General features: G+C 40.2%; 1 protein-coding gene across 3 annotated transcripts in view; it reads left to right on the top strand.

Moving 5' to 3' along the window:
* Nucleotides 1-26,428, top strand: part of Cpne4 (copine 4) — a 464,454-nt gene that overhangs the window by 128,204 nt on the left and 309,822 nt on the right. For all 3 annotated transcript variants that reach the window (XM_041677389.1, XM_041677391.1, XM_041677390.1), the window contains exon 2: nt 582-762. In XM_041677389.1, the coding sequence (XP_041533323.1) occupies nt 582-762 (181 nt within the window). The remainder of the gene's footprint in view (nt 1-581; nt 763-26,428) is intronic.

Below are 26,428 nucleotides of genomic sequence, written 5' to 3'. Positions count from 1 at the left end.
TTGTCAAACCTGCCGACCTGAATTCTATTCCTGGAATCTCTCTACATGTGGAAGGAGAGAACCACCTCCGCAGTGTTGTCCTCCGACTTCTGCACATGCTGCATGGTGAACCTGAACCTGCGCTCACAGACACACATTATAAAAAAAAATAATACATACAACGCGATAAAATTGATGATCTGAAAGACCAGTAAAAAAAATCCACATAAATCTTTTACTTACTATAAATCTGAATTGCGCTTTTCAGTCTGTTTCACTAATTTATTAATTTTATTTCATGGATTAAGTTTTCACTGTGTGAATCTGCAAATCATACCAGAAAAAGCTGATGTTAGCCAAGTGTGCCAGCATCTGTTTGGGAAGCTTTATTTTGGTGGTGGCAGGAAGGGCTGTTTGGTACCTGCTTGGCTGAAGCGGCTAGTCAGTTGGAAAGTGATAATGAAGACTGTCAATGTTCGAAAGTGGGTGCTGAACAGGTTTCCCGAATGGCGGTCTGTGGCGGGAAGGGGAGGACTTCCCCTTTGAAAAACACTGCAGTGACTGGCATGTCATTTTTTATTCTCTTTATTTCCCTAACACAGAATGAAGAAGATGAGCAACATTTATGAGTCAGCTGCCAACACTCTGGGAATCTTTAACAGCCCCTGCCTGACCAAAGTCGAACTGCGTGTGGCGTGCAAAGGGATTTCTGACAGAGATGCTCTGTCCAAGCCGGACCCCTGCGTCATCCTCAAGATGCAGTCTCATGGGCAGTGGTTTGAGGTAGGATTGCCCACGGAGACAGACAGAAGTCTGGCTGGATTATCTGTTCAATTTAAGAACAAAACAACACAAAACAAAAACATTCCCTGACTTGAGCTGGTTTATTCCAAAAAGATAGAAAGTTCCAGAAAAAATTGAAATAGAATCATGTTTCTATTTATCTCATGATGTTTTAATACGGCTGTTTTGAAAGTGTGATATTTTGACAATTTGTGAGCCTGAAATTTTCAGGATGTTTACGATAACTACTGAGTGATAACTATAACACACTCTGTCCTATACCCACTATCAACAAAATGCTAACAGGTCAGAAACACCTGCATCCAGGACCCAGCCTGGACTGGAGTAACACGATGGATGCTATAAAACCTGGCTCCACAGAGCCAAGGCAGAATCCATTAATTATTATATAAACATCAATATTAATAAGCATACTCCTGGGGGTGAGAGGAAGGAGGCTCATTTTTCGGAGGGAGCACATTTGGGAAGTTGAGAAAGAAGTAACTTCTCTGATGGGGTTGGTACAGGGCATAGGTTTTTCTATGTTGAGAGAGGAGTCAAGGGTGAAAGGCATAAGCAAGCCAGTACTGTGAAATCTCTGGACCCTGGCCCACAGTCTGAGGACCTGGGATCTGGGCTCCAGGGATATTGGTCATAATGAGCCAAGACTAGAGGTCAGGTCTCTGAAGAAGCTGTCTACATCACAGGTCTGTGAGGAATGGCCCAAATTTTCAGGGGTGCTGTGGATCTCAGAACCAGGTGACAGTGAAAGAACTCAAGACCCAGAGGAATCATTCCTAGTCCTTGGCACTGGGGTGCTATGTTGGGTATAGAACCTTAATCTGAGTTGGTTGGGGACTAGAGAAAGTGAAGTGTGTGTGTGTGTGTGTGTGTGTGTGTGTGTGTGTGTGTGTGTCCTGAGGGGATTTGGTAGTGAAGGGATTCACTGGGATAGTGGATGTGGGGGGAAGAAGGAAGGAACTGTGGGGTATCATGTTCATTAAGTGTTGTTGGAAGGAATTGAGTCCTGAAAAACTCTAGAGTCCAGTGGCTCACTGGGTAGTGGTGAGAATGGAAAGGTTTTTGCTATAAATTAGTCTTTGCGAGTGGTTATTTCCAATTTGTCAAGAGATGAGTTGGTATTTTGTTTCATTTGTCTGGGGAAGGATTTGATCTTTTTGTGGTTTGTTTGCCTGTTGGACTCTAGTCAGTCAGTGACCCAGGGAAGAACAGCAGTGGGATTCTTTGCATCCCGCGGACTGGCTTAGCTAGATGCTATGCTGATAGATGTTCATGTAGACACGACGGTACTTGATGAAGAGCAGAGATGACTGCCATACAGGGATGCATCACCTGGCATTTGCGGTTTTGAGTGAAACTTAAAATAATGTGAATTATATTATATCAATGACTTATCAAAGGTTGTAAGTGACATGACGTAGTAATTCCAGGTTCTGAATGAAAAACAAAAAACAAAACAAAACAAAATGGACAGAAAGACTATGGCTTTGTCTAATACTGTTCTGCTTGTGCAGGCAAAAGACAGTATTTAAAACCAGGCAGCTCCACAGCCCAAAGATTTTATTGCTGTTTCAAACTTACTGAAGAAACTGGTATAGTCTTTGCTAGAATATTTAGAAATACTAAAGGTTGAGTTCTACAGATGGAAAATTTTTTTTGCTAGTATTGTTTATTTATAAATCAAAACATTGCATCTAAATACCTGTTTTAAATAAGCATTTTTCTTTACAGTTTTACTATTTTTCCAGTAAATGATCAAACTAAGGGTGTGTGTGTGTGTGTGTGTGTGTGTGCACGTGTGTGTGTTTGTGTGTATGTGTGTCTTAGACAGTATTTTCTGCTGTGAAATGATGCTAGGACTGTGGCAACTCTTATAAAGGAAATCTTTTAAGTGGAGGCTTGCTTATAATTGGAGGTTTAGTCCATTATCACGGTGAGAAGCATGTTGGCACCCAGGCAGACTCGGAACTGGAGAAGTAGCTGAGAATTAATTCTACATCTACATTGGTAGGCAGCAGGAAGAGAGAGAGAGAGAGAGAGAGAGAGAGAGAGAGAGAGAGAGAGAGAATGGGCCTGGCTTGAGCATTTGAAACCCCAAAATTCACTCCCAGTGATACACTTCCTCCAACAAAACTACACCTACTCTAACAAGGCCACGCCTCCTAATTGCTGTCAAGTAGCTCTACCCCTTAATGACCAAGCATTTAAAGATAAGGGCCCATGGGGGCTGCTCTTACTAAACCACCACATTATATACTATTGTAGCTTTCCCTTATTAGTGCCCAACAAGGTTCACTCCATTTCCTTTGTCACAATTCTTGTGGTTCCTTTCCTCCCCCAAATATCTCTGAGTGGAGTATGTGTGTGTGTGTGTGTGTGTGTGCATGTGTGTGTGTGTGTGCATGTGTGTGTGTGTGAGTGTGTGCATGTTCAAGTGTAAATTTTACACATGAGCAAAAATATGCTGTATGGGTCAGTGTTCTCTACAGGAACATAAAACAACAGGATTAATATGTATGAAAAAGAGATTTTAGATTGGCTTACACTATATAATCTGGGACATCCAACAATGTCTGTCTTCACATTGGAGAAAGATTGAGAATCCAGTAGCTCCTTGCAGCCTCAATTTTGTCAGTCCCACTCTGACACTGAAAGCCTCATCTTGGAGAGTCACTCGCCCTCTGTCCTCACTGAACCCAAATGAATCCGGTTTCCAGTGTCAGGAGATGATGACAGCCACAGCAACAGAACACAGACACACACAGTGGCCTTAGGAGAAAGGTAAGCAGCTGAACAAAAACAGCCCTCTTTCTCCTTGGATCTCTTTCTTATCTGGGCTGCTTTTAAAGGATGGTACAGATCCTGAGGAAGGGACTTTCTCTCTCAGTTAATCATTGCAGGAAATCCCTGCCCAACACTGTGTCTTTTGATCAACCCCAAATCAACCAACCCGTTTGCAATCTCTTAGGATCATCCCTGCAGCCTTCCCTCCTTTTTTCTGCTTAGGGACAGGTCGGAGTATCCCCAGCGGACAGTCATCCCCTACATGGTAGGAAGGAGCACCATAAGCTTGGAGAGGCAATGTATTTACTCCTGTAAGCCTATGCTAGCAACCACTTCACTGAAAGGCAGTTTTGATAGCTGCTCATGAGCAGATGGGATCCAGGTGAGGGGAACCATGCTTGGAGAACGGATGACAGGTGGGTGGGAATCTTAACTCTTACATTGTAACAGCAAAACCTTCATTCACTGGGGTTTTATGTGTCGGGGCATATTTTTCTCCTAAGCGAAGATCTTATAGATCTTTTTGGTGAGCCTTAAAAAAAAAACTTAAGTAAACAAAATTAAATGGAATGAGTACAGTAGGGGAAAGTCACTTTTTGAAAATTAGCAGAGAATAAATTGGCTTCTAAAACACCTTTTATGCTTTAACTACTGTCAACTCTTGTATATATAGCTTTTCTATTTTTCTCTTCTGACATACCTATGTTAAACCTTTCAAAAATTTTTATTTTTAATATTTTCTTACTTAGTTTGTGCTGATGATGAGAACACATTCCTGCCACACACGTGTGAGGGTCGGAGGACAAGTTGCAGAAATTCACTCTTGCCTTGTTCTACTTGGGTTCTCGTTATAGAAGTCAAGTTGTCCTGCTCGGTGACAGGCGCCTTCACCCCCTGGGCCATCTCACAGGCTCTATTTTGACATGATTCTTAGCCATGTAAAAATGTTCTTTTCTGATTTTAGTGCCGAGAAGTATATGCCTTTTCCATAGTATAACAACTTTGATAAATGTAATTTTCAAGTTGCATAATATCCTACCGAATAGATTCACTTAAGCTGCTGTCCCATTTCTTCACTTTGAGACTGCCTTTTGAAATGCCATCCTTTAAGTAATGCCAGGCTGAACATCTTTGTGCACAAAATTTTTCACTTATTTTTGGATGGGTTCCTAGAAGAGATGCTATCAAAATAGAACTGGTGGGATGAAGAATAGGATGGTTTATTTTGTTTGAGTTTTTGAGAACTTCACACATGGGCACCGGGTTTACATCACTCCGGCTCCTCCCATGTCTTCCCCTCCCTCCCCAATTCATAGCCTCTTCTTTACTATTATTGCATATATACATATTGTGTGTGTGTGTGTGCATGCATGCATGTGTGTGTATGTGTGTATATGACCTACCGAGTCCATATAGGATTGCTCATATGTACATGTGTCCAGAACTGGCCACTTGGCATTGGACAACCTATGACCAAGTTTGTCTCTGCCAGAAACTCATTCATCCTTTCTCAGCAGCCATTGACCACCTGTATCCCTTCATCTAGCAGTAGGACCATGTGGGATTTCTGCTCTCTAATTGACATGTCAAGTGGTATTATTATTACACCAGTCTAGTCAGACAACCATATTGTTGGAGAGCATTCTACCTGTCATGTCTCAGGGACACTATCTAGCCTTAGGCATCTTGGTCTGCTGGGTCTTACACTCCTTCTTTTCCCTCCTCCATTATTTTACTTGAGACACAGGTGTATGGATTGTGCTGTAGAAGTATCTGTTAGGGCTGGGTACTCTCCAGTTCCTTATTCTCTGCCCTTCTGCCAGTTGTGGACTTCTGTAATAGTTTCCACCTGTTGCAGAAAAGAGGATTCTTTGATTAGGGATGAAAGCTACACTTTTCTCTGGTATAAGGAAAAACTAAGCACAGTCACAAATCACATTAATTTAAGAAAGTGGCTGTAGTCAGTGCTTCTCTAGAGCACATGACCTCTTTGGCCACAGGTAGTTGACTGGGTTTACAGTACTAGGAATGACTTCCCTCTCATTGGGATAACGAGGAAAACAGATCCCATGCCAAGCAGCTGCCAGAATTTACTTTGAATGACCATTGATGAAGAAGTTAAAACTAAAGAAAGGATGAGAAGTAACTCTGAGATAAGGACCAAGAAATCGGTACTTTGCTTAGGACTGTAAAAGTGGCATGTTAGGACAAACTTGTGAAGTTGTCAAAATACTCAGAAACCATTTGGGCCAGTGTGTATTCATTGCATCAACAAAACAGAGACTTGGTTAGTAAAAATGTACCAGTCTACCCCTGGACAAGAGGAACAAAAGGAAGAGTTTAATATTAAAAAAAACCAAGCAGGTGCATCATCAAGGAGAAGCTGTATCCATGGAGATGGGGATGAAGGAAGGACCTATCTGCTGGAAACTGGAGAAACAGTGGTGAAGCACACAGGGCTGGAGAAGCCATCTTAAAGTCAGTGGGGATAACTTGTCATTTCCCTTTTTGTTGCTCTCCCATCTCCCACCAATTCCTTCTATTGGACAAACTTTGCTGGAAGTCTGCTAGCAAAGTTTGAAAGAAGAGAACATAAAATGTGTTTTAGAAGAAAGAGGCAAGTAGACCACACATAGACCTTCCAACCACCCACTTGGAGAATCATTTACAGTTACCAAGTGGTGAGTGGTTATTTAGTGACACCACCTACTTTCTGATGCAAGTTCCAAAAGTGACTTCTGCATCTTCACATCTATGCTAGAGGAGAGAGTGACATGTTTAGTGGAGGCCAGCAAGCATGAGCTGAACTCAGTTGGAAGATATACTGAAGGGTGTACTTTTCTGTGGCCATCTCCTAAAGAGAACCTTGGTGTCAGAGAGATTCCTATGTACAGAATCACAGAATTGGGAAAAGGGCTTCAAGCCAAGGCTTAACACTGTTTAAATTTCTCAGTATTTTCATCATGGGGAATCTGAGATGTTAAATAATGAAGAGATTGTTGAGGAGTTTTTGGGTGAGACTCAGAAAAATAAAATATGCTTACCTTTCGTGAGAACATTAGGGTTTGGCAAAAGAGGGGCTTTCTCATGAGTGTTTAAGCTTTTGACATATCAACGTGACACTACGGTCTACAAGCATGTGGGGCCACACCCTTCACTATTGGGAATGCATTTGGCCTGTGGGCTGAAGGTCATACTTGCCCGCTGGCATGCCTGGCAGAATTCTCTGCGAAGAGTGGCATGTTGTAGACCTGCTCTGTGCAGTGAGTGGCAACTGAGCTCATAGATGATTGCTAGCATAACTAAGAGTTAAATTTTTAAAGAAACATTTACATTCATTGTATTTGTTACAAGCCAGCATTGGACATTCCTGGAGGGGAGGAGAGCAGCCTGAAGTGGGGCATGAGTGATAGAATTAAAATTTGACATATTTTTTTTTTTTTTTTACTGCTTCTGATGACTGTGGAGTTTTCCCTAATGTTTATGTATGGGTGTTTTGCCAGCATGTCTTCTGTGAACCAAATATACGTGGTACCCAAGGAGGCCAAAAGAGGGAAGAGAATCCCATCTAGAATGGGAGTAACAGAGAGTTGTGAGCTGCCATATGCATGCTGGGAGTCAAACCTGGATTTTCTGGAAGAGCAGCCAGAACTCTTAACCACAGAGCCAGCTCTTCAGACACCATTTTATTTTAAAATGGAATTCCATCAGGAAAGGGACCTGTGGTACTGTGTTAACAACTCCCGTTACTGCTATAGCAGATAGAACTACTTTCAGTTTAACCTTCCACATAAAGGGTGCACATTTAATGTTTTCCTTGCCCTATTAACAAGGGAAGAGACCATTTGACCCCTACCGGGGATTATAAGAGCCTGGTGTTTAATATCAAACAGACCTACACTCTGACCTTCTGTGCTGTTGATTGTACTGATGGCCAATGACACAGTGCTAAGGTGTCTGTGAAATATTGAGAATCAATTTCTATGAAATGTACCATGCATGGCTGCTTTTGGCAGATTAGCAATGTTTGGAGTATATGTCTAAGAATTAAGAATTCAGAAGCAATGCTGTTTTTTTTCTGAAGAAGTGTGTATATATGTGTGTGTCCACATGTGCAAGCATGTCCAAACTTTAAATAAGTCTTTTATAGTGCTATGTACTTTACTGACATGACTTTACTGAAGTACTAGAAAATTTGCAACTTGAATGTACTTTCCAAATGGTAGGTTTCAGACCATGCTTCATGTCTTTAATTTTGCTTCATACCCATTATTAAAACCTCTCCTGTACTCTCCATTAGCCACACCAAGATGAACATATATAGTTAATGAAAATGTACATTTTCTCAGCTTCTGATGAGGTGTGGGAATAATTCCTTCTTGTCTCTTATAAGTGCCTATGCATTCATTACCTCCTGGAACTAGACATTTTAACCAGGTGTGATAAATGAAACCTTCCCAGAGAGCCGAAAGGCAGATACTCATGACCTGAAGGTTTTCCCTCTGTTCACCAGAACATAGGCTCTCCTTCTAGGAAGCATTGGATGTTTTCCATGAAACAGGGCCAAGCTGATGATTGTGTGGCTTTGGGCCCAGATTCTATGAATGGCAAGAACTTGTTATCATGGGGAAACCCAAATTGCATTGCAGACTTCGAAAATTATACTTAATTTGAAGATATGATTATTGGGCTCATAGGAGAGGCTGAGCAACTCAGGACTCATCACCCTTGGATCAATTCCATATGAAAATATGTTTCAGTGAATCCTGGGCTTTGACATTAGCTGGGAGTAACAGTTAGAAATAATTAGCATTATTATATTTAACACATCATTAGTGAACTCTGACATAAGGTTGTTATTAATGATGATAGCATATGCAGATAGCCCTTTATATTCACAATCTCTGCTTACATTATGTACTTTGCTTCTCATCCAAGCCCAGTGAGAAGGCATCATAGACATTAAAATTAAGCACAATGTGTATTGAGTACCATGAGGAAAGCAAGATGCAAGTCCCTAAATGTGTACATGTCCAGCAGCACTTACTCTGCTGTGGAACAATGCTCTTGTATGATGTAAAGATTTTTCACTCATATTGGTTTAATAAAATGCTGATTGGCCAGTAGTCAGGTAGAAAATATAGGTGGGATTACCTGCCTAAGAGAATTCTAGGAAGAGGAAAGGCAGAGCCAGATGCAGAGGAAGCAAGATGAGAATGACTCACTGAGAAAAGGTACCCAGTCATGTGGCTGCACATAGATAGGAACTATGGGTTGATTTTAGTTGTAAGAGCTAGTTAATAATAAGCCTGAGCTATTAGGCCAAACAGTTTATAATTAATATAAGCCTCTGTGTATTTCTTTGGAACTGAACAGCTTTGGGACCGGGTAGGACAGAAACTTCTGTCTACACTCACTGGCTTGGAGACAGAGGACTGGAGACTCAGACAGACCTTGAGAAAGAGTTCAAATAGTTCTTGATTTTGATTTGTTCTTATTCTTGAATGTAAAGTGGGTACAGCAGGGTGATACTAAAAATTGATCAGTATTTTGCTGCTCTTTCAGATTAAGCAGGAATGTAGGTATATCTACACACTGTCCTCTGACACAGCTTGGGGAGTTCTTTTTCAGAGACTTCTACCAATGCAAACCCAAGATACTTGGCTTCAACCAAAAAAGAATTCAGGATGAGCCACTATAACACACAGTTGGGAGTTTATTAAAAGGTATACACAGAAGGGTTAAGAGAAAAGAAGTTCTGGGAGAGGAATAAGATAAACCCAAGTGAATGGATGTGAGATTCTCAAAGAAGAAACCTATCAATTTCATGTATATTTATTATCTTTATAGTAGCCATGGATACCATTTTGGTGACTTTTGAAGTTATTGCCATCAAAGCATAGTCAAAAGACCTAAATGAGAGCACAAGTTGGTTTTTGATGGGCACCTGATAGGACTACAGTGGAGAAGGTCAATCTCTAGGGCACAGGGATCCAGGATGGTAGTATATCATCACTGTAATAGTCTTGTTTGTGTACATCACAGAGAATATCTGGAAGAAGAGTGAGTTCATATACATTAAGCCCTAAGCCTAGTTCATAGCTATTTTAACATAAAATGTCTATATATGAAAAAAATATTGTCTGTATTGGCAACTTTTACAGTCTGTTATAGTTGGGCTAGAATTCCTGATTCTTAGATGGTGAGGGTCTCAACCAGACTCCTAGGGGAAGGGCTCATTTCCTTTCTCACATCGTCACATTTCCTGTCTTTCTAACCTTTCTCAGCTCCACTATTTTTCATTTTCTTTTCTCCTTCCCTACTTTCACCTATCCAGATGTAGGCTTTGATCCCCATGTGCTGCAGTTTCCCTATCAGCAACACAGAAGGGGGCATAGGAGTCCTCATATGTCCCAGAGAGTGGGTGATGGGACATGATATTTTAGTGATCTCTTTAGTGTGTGTAGAAATAAACTCTGTGAATCATGGCTCTTTCATACTTAGAATGATTATGAGCCATGACTATTTCATGAACAGAGCTACGTTGACAGATCCCAAAAGAGTAGTTGATGTGGGATTTACCTCTTTATGCTGTGGTTACAATTAATAAATAAAGAAACTGCTTTGGACCTATTGCAGGGCAGAACTTAGCTAGGTAGGGAAAATTAAACTGAAAGCTGGGAGAAAGAAAGAGGGAGTCAGAGAGAAGCCATGGAGCTGCTGCCTAAGACAGTCACTGGGAACTTATCCTGTAAGCCACAGCCATGTGGTGATATACAGATTAATAAGAAGAGGGTTGAATTAATGTAAGAGTTAGCCAATAAGAAGCTAGAGCTAATGGGCCAAGCAGTGATTTAATTAATACAGTTTCTGTGTGACTATTTTGGGGCTAAACAGCTGGGGACAAACAAATGGCTCTCTTCTCCAACATGTAGTTCTGAGACCTAATTGTTTAAAATCAACTTTAATGAGACAATTTGCATATAAAATACTTCCTGTTTCAGTTGTTTTCCTGGATTAATTTTGACAAAATGTGCACTCATGAAAACATTATCCCAACTAACATATAGAACATTTCCTAACATATATTTTAATATATACAATGCAAATAAATCACACTTAATTTTTATTCTTAACTTTATTAAGGTCTAACTATTATATAAAAACTGCATATAATCAATGTATATACTTTGATAAGATTAGGCATGCTTGCTAATATCCCCATAATCTAGCTAATAAATGTATCTATTACCTTATGCTCCATATGCTGTCTTAGTTTTGTTTATTGTTTATGATGGTAAACACAATATGAGATTCATTTTTAAACAAAATTTTATAAATATTGTAACTAACCACAGGCACTATGTGCTAGTACTCACCTCTAGAACTTAATTTACTTAATACACCTGCTACTTTATATAATTTAAACAGAAATTCACCATATATTCTCTGTGTCCCCTAGCAATAAGCATAATATTGTCCTTTTCTATGTTTTTGATGACATGTGACCCTCACACAAGAGTTTTCTTAAATTAGTTCTAGCCTTATTTTTATTTTAGGCAAAAGGGGAAATATAGTGGTATTTCATTTATATTTTAATAAATAAAGCTTACCTGAAGGTCAGAGAGTAAAACAGACCCACTGTAGAGCCTTACAAATCAGGCAGTGGTAACACATACCTTTAGTCCCAGTAGCTACACTAGTTTGCCATAGAAACAGGGTAGTGCAGGCCTTTAATCCCAATGGTACATGCCTTTAATCCCAGCCCTAGAGAAGAGTATAAAATGGTAGGAGACATCTCTCAGACACTCTCACTCTGATATTCCTGGAGGCAGGATTGCTGTTTCAGAAAGAGGTAGAGACAAATTCAGAGACAGAAATTGGGGTTCAACCTGAAGGTCAGAAAAGCAAACCAGCCAGCCACTGGCTCTTACCTCTACCTGTCAATTTCATGTACATTGTTTATTTTTAAAATCAGGTTATTCGTTTTCTGCCGTTATTATTTTGTTTAGCTGCTAAGTTTAGGAATCCCTAATGATCTTAGAAATTAATTCCTTGCCTGGTAAGTGACATGAACACGTTTTCCCCATTCTATCAGTAGTCTTTCCATTCTTCTGACTGTTTCCTCTCCTGTATAAAAATGGTTTAGTTTGAACAACATGACTCATCTCCTTTTGCTTTGGTTGCTTATATGACTGGTGTGAAAGCGAAAGCAAATCCTTGCCCAGGTTAATACCAAAAAATCCTCCCAAATTTCTTCTAAGTTTCTAAAATTTCCCCTTAAGTTTCTACTAGAAACTTAGAGTTTGAGGTCTATATCCATTATGAGTTGATTTTTTTCTTAGATGTGAACTAAGGATTCAATTTCATTCTCCTGCTGTAGATGTCCAGTTTTCCCAACAGTATTTGTTGACAGGGCTATTATTTCTCCATTGTGAATGGTTGGCCCCTTATCAAAGATCAGTTTAACACAAATGCTTAGATTTCCACAACATTTGAAGCCACTGACTCTCAGATTGTGTGTCCATTAAGATATTATAGTTAATTGACAGAAATTCTGTATTATATTGCTAAAATATATTAAGCTATTAAGCATAATATATAAAATTTTGGTTTAAAGGAAAGAGATACAGTTTCATTTCTAAAATAACATTGGAGAACTCCAGAAAGAACACCAGAGGAAAAAACCTAAACTCAAAGCTGATCTACCTCACAATTCAACTATTTATGGCACAGACCATCAGACTTCAGCCCAATCTGAATTATCTTTCTGGACAATTCAGAGAATTCTAGAAGCCTTGCTTGATCTGAGGGTAGTATAAAATGAAGCAGAAGTCTGCCACAGATACACTGTGTAACCTTGGAAAAGTCCCCATCACCTGTGAGCTGCTTATGTGACCTTATCTCTACGTGGTTGTAAAAACTGGGCTGGCAAGATAATGAAGTGACTGAAGATACAGAGTCTAGAATCAGATCGCTTCAGGTTTCCGTATGAGCTTATACAAACTCACCATTTTCCCTGTGCCTACATTTTTATCATCCACACAATGATAGAAACAGTAAGGTTGCTGTCCAGGTGAAAGTTATAATGCTTAAGAATTGCTTAACATAGTACTTGATGCACACTGAGCACTTGGCAGATTTCAGATACTATTTTGTTTTAATGGAGATAATTCATGAAGACTGATACCTCTTGAAAACTAATATTACATTTCAGTTGGCACTGGGTGTTGACTGAGGTTTCTGTACCATCCAGTCCCTCAGCCGTTCAGTCCCAAAGAAATACACAAAGGCCTATATTAATTATAAACTGATTGGCTTCTTAGCTCAGGCTTCTTACTAACTCTTATAACCTATATATTAGCCTATAACTCTTGTCTGTGTTAGCCACGTGGCTTGGTACCTTTGTCGGCAAGGCAGTCACATCTTGCTTCCTCTGTGTCTGGATGATGACTGCAGACTGAAACTTCCCTTTTCCCAGAATTCTCATTGTCCCACCTCTATTTCCTGCCTGGTCACTCTGCTTCTACTTCCTGCCTGGCTACTGGCCAATCAGCATTTATTTAAAATACAAGTGACAGGGTACAGACCATTGTCCCACAGCAACTGGGTATGTGTGTGTGTGTGCTTCCATATCTGTATAGAAATATGAAAATACTTATCTTGTAATGCTTACATCTAAATGTGTGTAATGCCCAAGGCAATGTTTTGGGTTGTTGTCCAGCCCAAGAATTCTTGGTCCTATTGTTTCTATGAAGTAAGAGACCTTGCTATAAGAGGATTTAACAGTTTCATAAGTTTCAGCCACATGCCTGAATAACCACCTGATTGATGTGTTTTGGCTCCCTGGTGGGGAATTATCTGGCTCTCCCTATCCCCTGCACTTTGTGCATTCTGAAGAAGATGAATAGGCATGGACAGACTCATTCTGCTGTTGTGCATTCTCTAATCAGTAAGCTTGGAATCTCAGAGAGGTCATGCTGATAACCTCCCTTCCCATTTCTGCTTCTTTACCAACACGGACCTCTACTGTCTGGCAGACTTACAAGTGACAAGAAAATTTCTTGACTTCTGGAAGCTCCAGATGTTCTTGGGGTCAGCTTACAGGCTAATTAAATATTTTATCTTGACTGAAGCTTGGAAATCTTCAACTCCCTATCTTGGATCCTATTTTCAAACACTTGATTTCTTTTGACAGCTCTCTCTCACCTAACGACTTAGTCCTGAATCTTTTCCTCTTGAGTACATAGGCAAGTTCTTGGTGAGATCACAGCTTAGAACTGTGTATCAAAGGAGGATCGGACACTCTTTTTCCTATTTTGCTCAGTGTTAACCTTTTCAAAACAATTTCTGAGCAAGGAGGCTGCAGTGTAAGGAATTTATTTTATCCTTTATCTGCTGAAGATTCCCTTCCTCCAGTTTCCTCTGGGTATTACTATTGTATAACAAGTACCCAGAAATGAAACAGCTTAAATCAACTCTCTAGGATGAGGTCAGCCAGGGCACAGTGGTAGGGTTCATTCCTATTCCACAGTGCCTAGAACTGTAGCAGTGAAGACTGAAGGACTAGGCATGATTTAATGGCCAGTGTTTCAAATTCTCTACAAGTGACTTCACCCACACCGGAAGCCAGTGCTAATAGGTGGAGCATTTGTATGTGGACTTCTGAGGACAGGCCCAGGATAAGGATGTGCACCCTCGGTTTAATGGGAAAGGCCAAGTTTTCCCATATAATAAAGCCCTGGGCTATACCTCGTTGTATCAGCTGACTGAAGATTTCATCTTATTATCATATGAAACAGGATTGCTTTAAAGTGTGTGGGTACGAGGGATGTAGTCATACTTCAGATCTCCATTCCTCTTTAGAGAGCTCTCTTGGAACCTTGAATGAGTCCGTGTAGAGTTTGTGAAAGGATGCATTTTCTACTCTGAATATTCAGCTTAGACAATGGACAACTTCAAGAAGTATTGAGAGGAAGAAAATATGGATTACAGTCTCTCTCCTGCTTTTAAGATCATGTACATATGTATTATCACTACTGGATATAAGAAAAATGAAGAAATAGAACCAGTTCCTGGGTAGTCCTTTGACATGTCATTATTGTTTTTCTCATCAGTTCTGACCCATCAAGACTGGTACTACAATTTCAGTCACATATTCATGGATAGGAAAACTGAGACTCTGAGATGCCATGGTCACTTTTCCAAGAGCAGGTGGCCATTGTAGTAGATCCTGTTTGCTAAATCCTCTGACTTCAGAACCCTAGTCACCCTAGGAGCCCTCCTCTGCTTGTGCCCATGGTGACAAGTCCTGATTTCTTACTGGATCAGCACACACATGGCTATGGAATCACAATCAAAGCAGAATACTATATTGAGGGTTTTGATTTTATTTACGTTTTAGAAAATGACGTTTCTTTTTTCTTTTTAATTTTTTAAAAAAATTCATTATTTTATTTTATTGACATTTGACTTTTTAAATTTATTTTACATATTGGCTACAGTTCTGTCTCTCCTTCTCTGCTGCCTCCCATCTACTCCTTCCCCATCTACTCTTCCTCTGTCTCCATTCAGAAAGGAGCAGGCCTCCCATGGGCTAGCACAAAGCATGACATGCCCAAGCTGAGGCAGAACCAAGCTTCATGCCTGCATCAAGTCTAGGTGAGCTAATTCAGCATGGGGAACAGGTTCCCAAAAGCCAGCTAAACACCAGGGACAGGTCCTGATTTCATTGCTAGAAGCCTTACAAACAGACCAAGCTACAAGACTGTCACACACATGCAGAGGGCCTAGGTTGGTCCCTAACTGTTGTTCCAGAGTCCATGAGCTCTCATGACCTCAGGTCATCTGACTCTGTGGGTTTCCCCTTCATGACCTTGACCTCCCTGACTCAATCTCTTCCCCCTTTCTTCAGCTGGACTCTTGGAGCTTGGCCCAGTGCTTGGCTGTGGATTGCATCTGCTTCCAACAGTTACTGGATAAAGTCTCTCTGATGACCACTAGGGGAGTCACCAATCTGATTGCAGTAGATGGCCACTTCAGGCACCCTTTCCACTGTTGCTAGGGGTCTTATCTGGGATCATCAGTGTGGATTCCTGGAAGTTTCCCTGGCACCAGGTTTTTCCTAACCATGGAAATGCCCCCCTCATCAAGATGTCTCTTTCACTACTCTCCCCAACTACCTCCTGCAAACAGCCCAGTCTGCCTAGCCTGCCTAACCTGTTCCCTCAAGTTCCCACTTTCACCCCAATATCTACTCCTTGCTTTACCCAGAGATCTCTTCTATCTCTCCTTCCCATGGAAATACATGCATCCCTCTTTGGGCCCTCCATGCTATCTAGACTCTCTGGGGCTGTGGATTGTAGGTTGCTTATCCTATACTTTACTCACAATATCTACTTATGAGTAAATACATATCATGTTTGTCTTTCTGGGTCTGGGTCACTTCACATTTTTCTTATCCATTCTTCAGTTGAGGGGCTTCTAGCTTGCTCCCAGGTTCTGGTTATTACAAATAATGCTGCTATGAACATAGTTGAGCAACTACGTATCATTGTGTTATGATTGAGCATCCTTTGGGTATATGCCTAAGTTGGTATAGCTGGGTCTTGAGGCATATCAATTCCCAATTTTCTGAGAAACTGCAATATTGATTTCCAAAGTGGCTGTACAAGTTTGCACTCCCACGAGCAGTGGAGGAGTGTTCCCCTTACTACACATCCTCTCCAGCATAAGCTGTCATCAGTGTTTTTTATCTTAGTCATTCTGAAGGGGGTAAAATTATATCTCAGAGTCATTTTGATTTGCATTTCCCTGATGACTAAGGATGTTGAACATTTCTTGAAGTGTATTTTGGTTATTTGAGAGTCTTCTGTTTAAATAAAACTACATTTTACTACTCAAATAGGCACTCTATACAACAACTCAATGGCATAAAATAATTCATCTTTTAGGTGAGCCATAATTTAACTACCAGTCCACTATACTTTTTTATTTGTTTGTTTAATTTGGCAAACATATATTCAGTTCCTGCCATATCCTAGACACTTTTCTCAAGAATCGGGATACATACAGCAGGGAAGAACATGGTCTCAGAATTTTTTTCCAGAGACAATAGAAAATATGCAATAAATGTCTAATCTATTATGAGAAAATGGTAAGTATGCTGATAAAAATCTAAAGCAAGAAAGTGGATGGAGTGTGATATGAAACTGATTTTAACACTGTAGTCAAGAAGGACTTCCCTGAAGACATAATATTCATACAGAGATAATAGAGAGTGCATCAGAGGGTGGGGGGAAAACACAAATAAAGGAATCCACACTAGCTCTGAATAGAGGATAATAAGGGGTTCCCTATTAAAGGTGAACTCATAGATCACAATGGGGAATAGGAACAGAATCCAACATCCTGGTGTGGTGAGCGGGCAGAGAGAGAGTGAGTAGGTGGACTTGCACCTTTTTGGTACTCAAGGCCATGCCCAACCTGGTCCAACAACTTAAAGGCCATTGGCTGAAGGAGGTTCCCCATCACCTGTCCCTCTTGTCTAAATAAGAGAGTTCCAAACCCAATACAAACCTATATACAATAAGAACAAATATCAAGTATAACAATTAGAATTACAACAAGCATAAACAATATTAAGCAAGAAACACATGCAGAATGTTTCAATAATTTTTCTATCCCAAGGAGTCTAAGTCTTGTATTAGAAATGACTTGGCTAAGTCAAAAGAGGAAAGTAACTACGACTGTCTAGTCTTCAACCCATTGAAGACCTGGGAAGGGAAATAACATTACTTGAGTAGGCAGGAAATGCAATCAAACAACTTTCAAAATGTGCAGTAGATGACAGAGACAATTGGTCACTTAGGCAATCACACAAAGTCTCATTTGCAATGTTGGAGTAACCAACTTTGGTTAAGGCCTAGAGTAACTGACAGACCATTTTCAGAGGCAGGAAAATTTTGAAAATCATCTTACCCTGTCTTGGCAAGGTTCAGTAGTCGTTTTTGTTTTTTGTTTTGTATCTTGCTTGTCTAGTCCATGCACCCTGCATTTTGTCAGTGGTCAAGGCATGGGCAGTTCCTTGCCCAAAGGCTAGTTTTGCCAAGAAGAAAACAAGCTTCAAGTGGGTGTTTTTGGTGCTCAACATTCTCTCGGAAACAGATTGGTGCTGCCAGGAGCAGTCTTGTCTCACATCAGCAGAAACAAAAGTTATTTAAATGTCATATTTTACTGTTCTTTAAAGTAGTTGAAGATTACTTATCTATCCATAATATAATATACATATAAAGAACCTGGTTAGTCTAATATAAGTTTGACAAACATGGATGACTATTGACCTAAAATACTTAATACCTGTATAATTTAAAGACTAAGACTTCATATCAGAATGTTAAACAATCTTTAAACAACTGTGCAGCAAATGAGGACACCGACCTCAAAATGTAAACAAAGTATAAGTATCAGAGGTAGAAGTGTATGGTGCAATATGATAAACACATAATAAAATTATGTCAATATACACAATGTCTAAAACAGAGGTATAAACATGCATGAATACAATCTGACAAAATAACTTTCCATAGGTGTACAAATATTGTAAACATAAATAGGAGCATATTCAATATAGCAAATATAATTTGAATTTGTATCAATATACAAGAATCTAAACCAATAAAAATTGTCTATAAATAGTTCACAAGTATTCATTCTATTACTCACTATTATTATTATTAGTGTGAGTAAGCTCACACTAGTCTACCTGTTATCCCATTCAATTTCCTTTTTTGTGTGTGAGATCCATGATCCTACAAAATTTCCACCCCAACCCCCACCCCTATACCAGTTATAATCAACCTCTAAATGATATCCCTAACCCTGAGGACAAGCTTTGTTGGGAGAAGGGTCATTTTCTTTTCGAATTACTTGCCCTGATGGGCAAAGAATCAGTCACTTAAATACTGGGAATGGTATTCTAACAGAAGTGGGGGCTGAAGCCCTGCCACAGGCTGTCTGACTGTATCAAGGGAACATCTGAGGTTATGCCAGATAGGTGCACCATAGACCCACTGTGCAGCGTTGAATCTAGAGTCAATATTACTGTACCATGTACATAAAAGTTTAATAAGAGGCCAGACCTGATGCCAATTGCTCTTATCACCTTCATCATCTTCATCCCCATCATTGCCAAGCAATAAGAAGGCAAGGTGGCTTGAAGTCAATGAGATAAGAAAAATAATAGAAAATGATCCTGGAGTTGGCAACCATCAGATCATAAAAAGCCTTGTCCATCAGTGGGAGAGATTTTGGAGCATTTTATTACATATATAATGGGAGTTCATGTGTTGTGTGATTTTCTTCCCCGCTGGGAAGATGTGAACAAATATCTTTTCACCTCAAACAGGGCACCAATATGACAGACCAAAGAAAAAAATCTGTCCAAGTTTTCTTTAAAGAACCAATGAGTTTATTGAATCTACTTATAAGAAATTAGGTGACTTGCAAGTAACTGCATTAATGAAAACCCCACAATAGGAGTTATGTCTTAGTTACTTTTCTATTGCTATGAAGAGACACCATGACCATGGCAACTTATAAAAGAAAATGTATATTGGGCCTCATAATTTCAGAGAGTTAGAGCCCATGATTATCAAGGCAGAGAGCATTGCAGCAGGCAGGCAGATATGGTGCTGGAGCAGTAGTTGAGAGCTTACATCGGGTTCCAAAGGCACAAGGCAGAAAGAGAGAAAGTGTTACTGGGAATGACATGGGCTTGTGAAACCCCAAAGCTCACCCCCAGTGACACACTTCCTTCAATAAGGCCACACCTCCTAATTATTTCCAAATAATTCCATAAAGTGAGGACCAACTATTCAAACATAAGGACCTATGGGGGCCATTCTCATTCAAACCACCACAATGGGTGGCAACTAACCAAGGATGCATTCCTGCCGTATCTACATGACTTACAGACAACTCAATTGGTTGTGTTGCCTCTTCGCCCAGCAGTTGTTACTGCTTATACAACCTTGGAGAGGGGCCTTGTGAGTCCTGTAAATGTCTTCTAATTTTGTAAGAATCTCCTTGAGACTTTTGAGTTGTGTTTACTTCCTGGACCTCAGCCAAATACTTCAACTGGCAGGAAATCATTTCACAACAGGATTGGAGAGCTTGGAATAGAAATGTGCCTTATTTCACACTTGCTTGTGGTAGAAAGTGCACCGATGCAAATGCTGCAGAGGGCTTGGGTGGCCCTTGGATTTGTCCTTCTAAGAGTTGTGATACTGTGGCTCAGGAAGTAACTGCAGAGAAGCTGAACGTAGTTGAACATGAACTTCATTGTAAAAGCAACCCTTATGCTTTGTACTGACAGGTTGGCTGAGAAAAGCTTAGGAGCTGATAGAGATTCTAGAGCTGTGAGGTTGAGTAATGAAAGAAGCATTGGGGGATGAGTGAGTCACTTTTGGATTGGGGTTGCAGAAAAAAACTCAGCAGGAAATGCAGTTTTTAATGTTTGCAGAAATATAGCACGCTGGTACAGTTCAGTTCTGGCAGAGACAGTATGTGTTTGAGCTCTAGAGCTATTATTTACTGTCTATGAGGTCTTGTAAAAGTAAGTTACCAGCATTTGCTCTTTCATAAATGGAGATAGTAAAAGTGATCTATATCATATAGTTATGGATTAACTTATTATTAATAATAGTATTAATATCTATGAAGCTGTGTGATTCCTTGTGAGAAGTCATGTCAAATAATATACTCATTTTTTAAACTTTAAAAATAACCTAAGTCTCTCTCTGAAGTAATTTTAACAATGTATGCCTACTAGCAAAGTTAGATTCAGGAGGGTAATTTAAAGAATATTTAAAGTATCTCCAGGGTGACAGATATTCTTGCCCCAGTCACAGCAGTTTTAGAGTAACATTTAAATAAACTGCTGTGATCCCATACCAACAGGAACACCAATGTAAGGGAGGAATTGTTGGCTTTGGCTCATGGCTTCAGAAGGTGCAGTCCATGATCACTGTACTCCATGTCTCTGACCCTGTGGCTACTACCCCACATGGTAGTAGGGGCTTGAGGTGGAGGAACTTTTCCATGGCAGTCTTCTAGCAGACAAAGGGGGGGAGTACAGGGAGGTGCCCCGTTAGATGGAGACCTAAGGTCAGACCCAGGGTGATCTACTTCCTCCGTATGGGTCCCACTTTCTTTTACCATTTCCCTACACCAACACATTATGAATCTGTCAAGAGACTAATCTATTGGGTACGTCAGGACCCTCATGATCTATATGTCTCTTAGTGCCCTCCCAGAGAGACCTAGAGCTATGTGTTACTGACAGAGGTATTGTTCGGTTTAGTCAAAATGACAATTGAGATTAACTGTCACATTTAGTTTGACATGATTTGAGCTCACTTAAGTGATTCTAACCAATTTCTGTCCTTTTTATAAAACTGATTTTATGTCAAGAAGTACATTGATTATTAATAAAATAAAATATGGCTGGTATTAGAGTAAAATTCTTATATAATTAAAATCTAACAAACCCATACACTGGTAATATACAATGTGTATGCGTTGACAAAGTGTGGGCTGGATATATGTGTGTTATAGCTCAATGATGAATCCAAACATTTTTAGTTGTCATCTTTAATTCTGAAGGATCGCTGTACTTGATGCTGTGTGTTATTTAAAGAGAGGAAGAGAAATTGATTTAATAACCTGTCACATTATACAACACAAGAAGAAATTGAAAAGAAAAAGCACTCTGGTAATCTTAGTGGAAAGAGAAATATTGTGACAGCTCCGCAGAAACCCTCATGCAGGAGCTGGTAGAGATCATGGGGATGAGTGAGGATGTGGGGGAATAGGCTGCTCCCGTGGACATGGACCATGACACTACAGAATGCCACATGCAGATGGCTGCTTCTCTCTTGTGTAAGGAGAGCAAGGAAACAGAAAGCTCAATTGTTCCTTAACAATAATTTATTCTATTTTGTATTGACCAACTTCTCCTTGATGTGGATCCTGCCATGGAATGTGGTTGATATACCCCAGTGACCCTTCGTTGAAACAAAACAAAACTTATTTTCCATTTTCCAGCAGGCATCAGTTACAAATATGTTTTTGGTTAGAGGTGAGTTTTGTTGTTTGTTTTGGTATTTTTTGTATTATTGATGCTTTGTTGGAATTTTCATTTTTATTTTTATTCTAAGTTCTTTTAGGGAGGAGAGAAAGAGCATAAAGTTGGGAAGGTAGGGAGGTGGAGAGGATCTTGGACGAATTAGGGAAGAAGAAAGAATATGATCAAAATGTATTTAAAAAAGCTTTAAAATAAAATCCAGAACTAATAATTTTCCATCATTATTTCTTCTGGGAATGTCTATTTGATGGAGGAAGGTCATTGGCCAATAAAGAAACTGCTTGGCCCTGTGGGTGGAGTAAACAGAACAAAATGCTGGGAGGAAGAGGAAGTGAGGTCAGAGACTCCACCGCTCTGCTCTCGGGAGCAGACACCTCAGGGAGACGCCATACTCCCAGCTCCCAGGCAGACACAGGCCATGAAGCTCGACCCAGGATGGACTAGGCTAGAATCTTCCCGGTAAGACCTGTGCTCACCGATTATTAGAGATGGGTTGATCGGGATATCAGAATTAGCCAGTAAGGGCTAGCTAGGGCAGAAGGGCCAAGCAGTGATTAAATGAATACAGTGTCCGTGTAATTATTTCGGGCGGGGCATAAGCTAGCCGAGCAGGCGGCCAGGGTGCCGGGGACGCAGTCCCGCCGCCCCTAATTACTACATCTATTGACTCCATTTTTAACTGAAGTAGGGCAAATTATGACAAAAAAATATAGTAGTATAGTATTTCTTCCAAGGAATCTAATTCTTTAGTATAAATTCTGACTTTTGGTGCAAATGACTGAATAAAGTTGTTGAAGAAGTGTCCATACCTCCCAGAGAACTACAAAATGTTCACCATTGTGAAATATGTTGGATTTGTTGCTTATTGATTTAGAGTAGATACAACTTGTGGGGAACTCAAGGCTCCTTAGTAAGAGAGTTCAAAAAAGATCACAGAATTATCAATCAGCATTGAGGAGAGGACTTACATAGGATGGCTTTATTCTAGATTACTGTTGTCAGGAAGGCAGGGCATTCTGAGAGTGTACCTTAATAAATCTTATCAAAGTAGGGAGAATAGACTATGGATGAAGGTGAAGAAATAGATTTCACTCATCTTGTCCAGGGAAAGGAGATATTTGTGTATGTTTGTAGTTTGGACAATGTTTGGGTCTTTGCTGCAGGCATGGTCATGAAACTGTCTCGTTTTTGCCATGCCCCACCATGGGCACAGAATGACCTTGTCTTTGTTAGTGTTTTGTGAAAATCTTTGTTAGACAGGAGAACACAGATGCTCAATTGTGGGTACCAGGTCAGCTCCAGGCTGCACCCGGTCAGGTAGACAGAGCCAAGTCAGCTCTATCAGTGGCCACTTTTCTCTTAACCAGAATGAAGCTCAGATGTTTCTCTGCTACCCTTCTAATGTAACCACAGACCAAATGTTAGCTAAGCATCAAAAGAAGGGAAAAATCAACTACAACAAGTTTTGTGTCCAAAGTGACCTTTCACTCCCAGCTTTTCTCTTTGTCATTCCAAGAATGGTTCTGATGCTTAGAGTAATTATCATCTATATGTTAATGTTTTATTTGACACCATTTTCCCCTCTGTTCTTCTTCTACCTTCCTGATCATATAAAGGAAAGAATCCCACAAATTCTTTGGAAGATATGCAAGTCTCTTTTCATCTCAATTTGTAGCTCTTTAAACTTAAATTTATCCTGCGTATGTAAAGAATACAGTCTGATTTTATATATAGGTATGAGAAGATATCTATAATGTGAGGCAATTAACACATCTATGACATTACAGTTATCTCTGTTTTTTTTTTTGTTTTGGTGATAAGAGTGTGAAAATCTACATATTTCACACAAATTCAAAATGTGGTATGATTTCACCACCTCAATTCCTTGTGCTGTACTGTAGTTAGAATTTTAGGCTTATTCATCCTATGTACCTCTTTGTTTCTTTATAGTCTTTGACCTAAAAAAATAAGCATGTGTACTTTTACCAGGGTTCTGGCAAGGAGAATACCTCACTTTTTCTTCATGTGGGATAGATGGCTTCATTTCTGCCTCAGTTCTTACACTGGGTTGTTGTAGGGAGAGGGGGCCTGCTTTTGGTCCCAGCTGCCCGGCTAGGTTACACCCAAAATAATGACACAGAAATTGTTTCAATTAAATTACTGCCTAGCCCATTATCTCTAGCCTCTTATTGGCTAACTCTCACATCTTGATTTAACTCATTTCCATTAATATATATCTCCACTTAACTATGGCTTACCAGCATGAGTCTAACCAGCGTCCATTTCAGGCAGGCGAATCATGACATCTACCACACTGTCCTTCTTCCCAGAATTTTGTTCTGTCTTCCCCACCTACCTGAGTTCCACCCTATCAACTAGCCCAAGACAGTTTCTTTAATGATCAATGAAAGCAACACAAATACAGAAAGACCTCCTACACCACCGGGTTCAGTTGTGGTTTTGGAAAGGATTTCACTTTCAAACCTCTCATTTTGTGTCGCCTGGGCGCTGGCGGTCACTGAATACCTCCCATATGCTAGGTGCCCTCCTTGTCATTTGTGTGTCCCTCAGGGGACAGAGGGATGTCTGAATCACAATGCTCTTTGCGAGCTTTGATGGGGGCATGAGGGAAAAGTACATTCCACACTAGAGTAGGAAGATGAGACAAGGAAGACTTCATCGAGAAGATATGACCCGAACTTGATCTTAGGTGGTGAACCAGAGAGGAATAAAGGGTGGAAAAGGACTCTGCTTTCAAAGGAAAGCTTAAACTTCTTGTGAAACTCTGGCCCCAAGAGAGAGAGAACCCCAGTGCATAAGCCTTGGTAACTCGATGATGAATAGCTCTGACAAGACTGTACGCAGGGGGAAACAGCATCCTGGCTGGGGCCTTAACCCCCAGAAAAGATATTCTTTGCTATTTTTAAAGACTGAATGAGAAGAAGAGGCCTGGGCATCCAGGGCCCCTGCTGCTCCTGCGTCCTCCCTTCAGCACAGATGGTTTTCAGAAGAGCTCAGCTGGAGAGAGGAAGGGACTTCCCAGGAGGGATTGCTGCTTTTGAGCACTAAGTCCTTTGAATAGAGAATTACCCCGATGTGGTTTCCAGCTTGTGTGAATTCATGGAGTTCTTTCCTGTGAATCTACCAAGGAGACAGCCTGTAGGCACGTCAGATACGGCAACCGACATCTGCTCTATTGCCAGGTCTTGAGGAAGAGTGAGAGAGAGAGCTGGAAACTTCTCAATGAAGTGCACTAGGTTAGAGCAGTTGTGTGGTTCAGCCTGTCACATGTGACCCCACTCACGTATCTCAAATATCTCCTGTTACACTGGACACTCACTTCATGAACGCCTTTGAATTCCATTTTGTCTGAGATGATCTCACACACTCTGCAGTCAGCCCTCCTAACAAGCCACAGCAAACACCCCAGCTGCCTCCCCCCTTCACACACGCACATGCACGCGCACACACACAGGAACACACACATGTTAATACATTGTTCCGTTCAGTACAGAGCTGTTTGGGGGCGGGGGGTATCAGATAAAATGAACCTTCAAAGTCAAAGCTAGAACAAACAGATTCAGTTGTAAATTCGGTGGATTTTTCAAGGATTAACAAACCCATTTTTTTTAAATTATTGTGGATTTAGGAAATAAGGGCAGAGTACAGTAATCCCAAGAGGTTGAGAGTTTTCTCTCAGCATTGCTACGCCCAGATCTTTCTACACTTCTTCATCCCTACAGCCATTATCAGACTAATTATCCTGTGGATTTTTGAGCTTTCGCTATTGTATCCATTTCCATTGCCTTTCTTGTGTTGTGGAGCTTTATATGGTTGTGTTTAGTATTTGTTTCCTTTCCAGCCAACCTAAAACCAGTATGCTGTTCTTGACTCACATATATTGTGATCCATGTTGTGTCATAAGCTTCACTGGAACCAAAGCTAAATTTCTGTACCATTCAAAACACAGCAACTTACAGTAAGAAAATGGGCTAGACAATGATAAATACGATTATGTTTTCTCATATAAAGGTGTATCTGATATGGCCCAGAACCTCCTTATTACTACTGAAATCCACATTGTTTTTCCTGTGTTATTTTACCATATTCTTAGCAAGTTGAGTCCTTATTATCTCCATAGCTATTCCCTAAAGACAGAATGGTCGATGAATTGCTAGATATCTTGTCTATATTCTAAACAGGAAAAAAAAGTGAATGAGCAAAAGGCATTACCAGTTATGTTTGGAATTTCATCCCTGGTACTCTATCAGATGCTCATATTTATGGCTTTAAGAAGTTTTATTATTTTAAAACAAATAATTTAATTTATATATTTATAAACACATATTTTAAAATAATAAAAATTGCAATATGATAAATATGTATAATAAATACATAAAATTGTATATAAGTATATATTTGTTTTGTAAAATAAATATGTCTGTATAAGTATATGCCTCGCATGTGTAAGTAGCCCCAGAAGCAAAACAAAGATGCCCTGAAACAGGAGTTACTGGAGGTTGTGAGTGGCCAGGTGTGAGTACTGGCAACGGGACTCAGTCCCCTGCAAGAAAGCCGACTTCTCTTCAAAGCTGAGCCATAACTCTAGCGTGTTAGGTCTCTGTCTTGATGACCACTGAGCAATTGATCAGTACTGGCTTCTGGGAAGGCTGGGAAATTGGTGGGTGCTTTCCAAGCTACTAAAACAGAACAAGG

This window comes from Microtus oregoni, unplaced genomic scaffold, assembly GCF_018167655.1.
Source record: "Microtus oregoni isolate MIOR12 unplaced genomic scaffold, Mior012 000028F_ref0000031, whole genome shotgun sequence".
NCBI classification, from domain to species: Eukaryota; Metazoa; Chordata; class Mammalia; order Rodentia; family Cricetidae; genus Microtus; species Microtus oregoni.
Note: the sequence above shows the minus strand (reverse complement) of the source record. Positions and strands in the feature narration are given on the sequence as shown.